We start from the raw sequence: 4094 nt of genomic DNA, 5'->3' as shown, positions 1-4094 counted from the left end.
CCACGAAGGTGAACTATGGCCAGAGTCTCTCTGTGCATGCCCTGACTTTCTCAAAGCTCTGGTAGAAATGGAATATGAGCAGACTGAGTTAGCGAGCATAGCCTAGTCTATTTTGCTCTTTAAATTTGCTCACTGGAAATAGAAACCATTGAAAAAAAAATTGAAATTCATCTTTCTTTGTTGTATAAGAGAGAAAGCTATCAGCCAAGCAGTTTGCAACATTAGCACAAACACAACAGAAGCAAAGTAGTGAGAAAAATACTGTTGTTGATGTTCTCTGCTTTCTTTTACAAACGCGTTTCCAAGGTCAAACCAAAATCATCAAATTTCACAATTACCATGAACAGTTTGGGATTCATTTGGGCTGATTTTTCATATTCCAAAGCTGTGCAGCAACATGCAAACTCTGTAACTAACCTCAGAGATTGTCAGCATTAATTTTCACGAACACTCCGCGCCAGCAATCTTTGCCAGATCAGATCTCAGCCTTCTTTTCCGTTTCCAGTTTACCAGTGGATCTTCCTGAAGGCTTACTGCCATAAAATCAATGAAGTACTGGGAACCATCCGGTTGGGCAGCATGTCAGTGGACCAGCAGGTGAAACACTTTTCTCCCTATTAGGATGCTGTGATAAATTGATACTGAAAAACAAAACAAAACAACAACAACAACGTTATAATGGTTTGATGTTATAATGGTTGAGGCTTGCAGACTAATTAAAGAAGAGCTGTCAACACCCATGGCTGACTCAGCAGCAGTCAGCTTTCTGCGTTTGCCCTGAAATGGGGTGGTGATGGCAGGCTGCAAATGTAACAGCCCTCAGGGAAAGTGCCCTTAAATTTACCATTAGATGACAGCTCCAGCAGCACCATCGTAGTACATGGTGCTCACTTTCAAGTCTGTTTCCCATTCTAAGGTCAAAGGTCCAGAGCACTCCAAGCAGAGCAGTGCTTTTAACTCTTTCTATCTCACCCAGTTCTCAGGACACTTGAGCTCCATGTTTTGACATGAACACGTGGATCCGGTGCTCTCTGTCCTGATGGGTCACTGTCTGACCCTGTTTACGTTTCCATTGGCTCATGTTCCTCGGCTTAGAGATGCTCCTCAGAGATTCATGGATATCACAGCATATAGAAAGATAATTCAAAGGAAATTCTTGAGGAATAAAGAAAAGACCACAGGTTTTCTATGTGCAATTGGACATCTTTATAGGTACATACAGAAAAAGAAGATCTTTATAGAAAAAGCCAAAGTAGTGTGTGGCAGCAGCCGGACCATGCAGCACAGAGGGCATTTCTGTGGATTGCTGTGCATTACAGCTGCAGCCCACAGCCCACAACTGGGGCTGACCTGTGGAAAACAACTCGTGTTAACCTATTTGAAATCCCTGTGCTCAGAACTGAAGCCTAGCAGCAGTTCAGTGGCAGTGAAGCACGGCTTTGGTGTTCATCGCTGGAAGAATCCCTTTTGCAGTTGGTTGTGGTTTTGTCCAAAATCCTATATGTACAGGGTTGAAGAGTTGGGATTGAATGTGACTGTTAGTGTATAGTGTGATAAGTAGACTGCTAAAGCAAGCTTATGCATAAATGGGAAATGTGTTGCAGTCCTTCAACAAAGAAAGCCGTAAGTCTCAGGGAACAACCTGATAATTTTAATGAAACTGACCATCCAGAGGCGGATTTCGCCATTTCAGAGGCGAAACCCGAATGCGCCCAACGTGGAAGAAAACTTCACACCGCGAGTGCGGAGCGCCCCGCTCCGCCCCTCAGCGCTTCCCGCCCCGCTCCGCCCCTCAGCGCTTCCCGCCCCGCTCCGCCCCTCAGCGCTTCCCGCCCCGCTCCGCCCCTCAGCGCTTCCCGCCCCGCTCCGCCCCTCAGCGCTTCCCGCCCCGCCCCTCAGCGCTTCCCGCCCCGCTCCGCCATTGGTCCGCGCTGCGGTGACGTGGGCGCTGCGCCGTCGCAGCTGGTGCCCGGTGCCGGTGGCGGAGGCGATGCCGAAGCGCTCGTGCCCCTTCGGAGAGGCGGCCCCACTGCAGCTGAAGACCCGCGTGGGGCTGAGGGAGCTGAGCCGCGGGGTGCGGGGTGAGGAGTACCGCCGGGAGATCTTCGGTGAGACGAGGAGGGAGCGGGAGGGCGAGGGGCAGAGGCCGCCGCCGTTCGTAACCGCCTCTCCCGTCGGGCGGCAGAGCGCACCCGGCTGTTGCTGTTCAGGGGCGCTCAGGCGTGCATGGGGGGCGCCTGGCCCGCCGCGCCCCGTGCCGGCAGCCGCTGCACGGAGCCGGAGCCGGAGCCGGGCGGGGAGAGCGCGGGGCGCCGCCGGAGCGCGCAGCTGCGGATCGGACCCGACGGGAAACTGCTGAGGCGCGCGGCCGCCGCGGACAGCGGTGAGTGGAGCGGGGCGGGGAGCGCGGCCCAGCGGAAGGAGCGCCTCTCCTGTGCAGCCGGGCTCAGGGAGCCGGGCTGGGGAGGAGAAGCTCTGGGGAAGCCTTCCAGTGTCCAAAGGGAGTGAACCGGACGGAGACCGACTTCTTACGCCGTCTGATAGCGATAGGGCAAGCTTTAAGCTGAAGGAGGGTGAGTTTTTATATAAAGGGAAGAAATTCTTTGCCCAGAGGGCGCTGAGGTTCTGGCACTGTTGCCCAGAGAGTTGTGGTACCCCATCCCTTGAGGTGCCTGCAGCCAGGCTGCGTGGGGCCTTGGGCAGCTTGAGCTGGTGAGGACAGCCAGCCCATGGCAGGGTTTGGAGCTCTGTGATCTTTAAGGTCCCTTCCAGCCAAAGCCATTCTGTGAGTCTGTGACCGCTGCGAGCAGTGGGCCCTGTGTTGGTGTCAGCAGGTGTGTGCTTCAGAGCACCGCTTCCCTCAGCCGTAATACCATACAGAGATAACGAGTTCCTGCCGTTCTTAGTGCTCTCTGGTTCTTTCTGTTTTCCCTGTTTCTTAGTTGCATCTTTTCTAAGCAGTTCCGCCAGTGGGGGTTTCCAAAGCCTGCTCCTCCTGTGTAAGAACTGCCGATGTGAAGGAAGCGTGTGCACAGTGCGACCGGTTCATGTGCCAGAGCTGCAGCAGGGTCTGCAGCTGCTGTAATGCTGTTACCTGCTCCTTGTGCTCCATCACCGAGTAAGTGCCTTTGGAGTTCTCAGGCTTCCTGTGACTGTGCACCCTGACAATCTGTTGTAGTTTATAGAGCCCCAGCAGTCGTCCAGCTCGTACATCCAATTGACTTAAATTCTTTGGATATTGAATTAGGAGCAATAAAACCGTGTGAAACGTGGAAAATGAAATGCCTGTGTGAAGTAGTTTAATCAATCTTAATGAAAGCTTTTCGTTTGAATGCTCTATGTGGCAAACATTCCTCTTGCTTTTTCACCAGCCACGTAATGTTCTGGCCAGTGGTGAGCAATACACTCCCAAGGAGTAATCTTAAGACTTTCATATTGTCATTGAGGTGTCTGTGATGTAAAGTGTGTTGTGCTGGGAGTTGTGTGGTTATAGTTCCCAATGGAATAGAATGGCATTCTTTTTCTGTGTTCCAAAAGCAGTGGGTGCATTCTGACTTTCTGTTTTTCTTTCTTTTTCTTCTTTTTTTCCCCCTCCTAGTTACGGTGATGTTGGTGAGCAAGTTCTCTGCAATGGTTGTTCAATATTTCAAGTCTGAAACCTGATGAAATAGCCTTTACAGCTATGGTGTCTGTAAATTTCATGAAGTCTCCTCCTTACGGCTGGTCAATTAATCCTTTTAACCTGTGAATTAGTTATGGGATTTCTATGTTTTATACCTTTATATTGTACTTTTTAATATTGTAGTTAAATAAACTTTTATATTTTGAGAATTTCTACATTGTTTGGAGTCAGCTTTTGCTCTGTGAATGGTTATGAGATGTTTGTCTGGAATGGGCTACTTTGTGCTCTTACCTGGTATTCCTTGTGTTACACAGAGTTCAGTGTCTCCTTGTTGCTCAAGACACCCCTTTTGTGGATCAGAATAGAAATCATGTGTTCTTCTTGTGCTTCTAGGTGAGTTAAATCTGATTTGAACACAAAACTGTTGATAGAGAACTCTATCTTTTTAATAGAGAACTGGTACTACAGACTT

The 4094-nt window shown here is 50.0% G+C and overlaps 1 protein-coding gene across 1 annotated transcript; it reads left to right on the top strand.

The window, feature by feature from the left end:
- Positions 1-1963: 1963 nt before the first annotated feature.
- SIVA1 (SIVA1 apoptosis inducing factor) lies at positions 1964-3833 on the top strand. Its single transcript, XM_065755669.1, has 4 exons — positions 1964-2108; positions 2186-2383; positions 2962-3118; positions 3599-3833. Exons 1-4 carry the CDS (start codon positions 1991-1993, stop codon positions 3654-3656), a joined length of 531 nt encoding a protein of 176 aa, XP_065611741.1. The 5' UTR covers positions 1964-1990; the 3' UTR covers positions 3657-3833.
- Positions 3834-4094: the final 261 nt, after the last annotated feature.

Source organism: Cyrtonyx montezumae, unplaced genomic scaffold (genome assembly GCF_038088225.1).
Source record: "Cyrtonyx montezumae isolate F1298 unplaced genomic scaffold, pur_monq_1.0 scaffold_10, whole genome shotgun sequence".
NCBI classification, from domain to species: Eukaryota; Metazoa; Chordata; class Aves; order Galliformes; family Odontophoridae; genus Cyrtonyx; species Cyrtonyx montezumae.
Note: the sequence above shows the minus strand (reverse complement) of the source record. Positions and strands in the feature narration are given on the sequence as shown.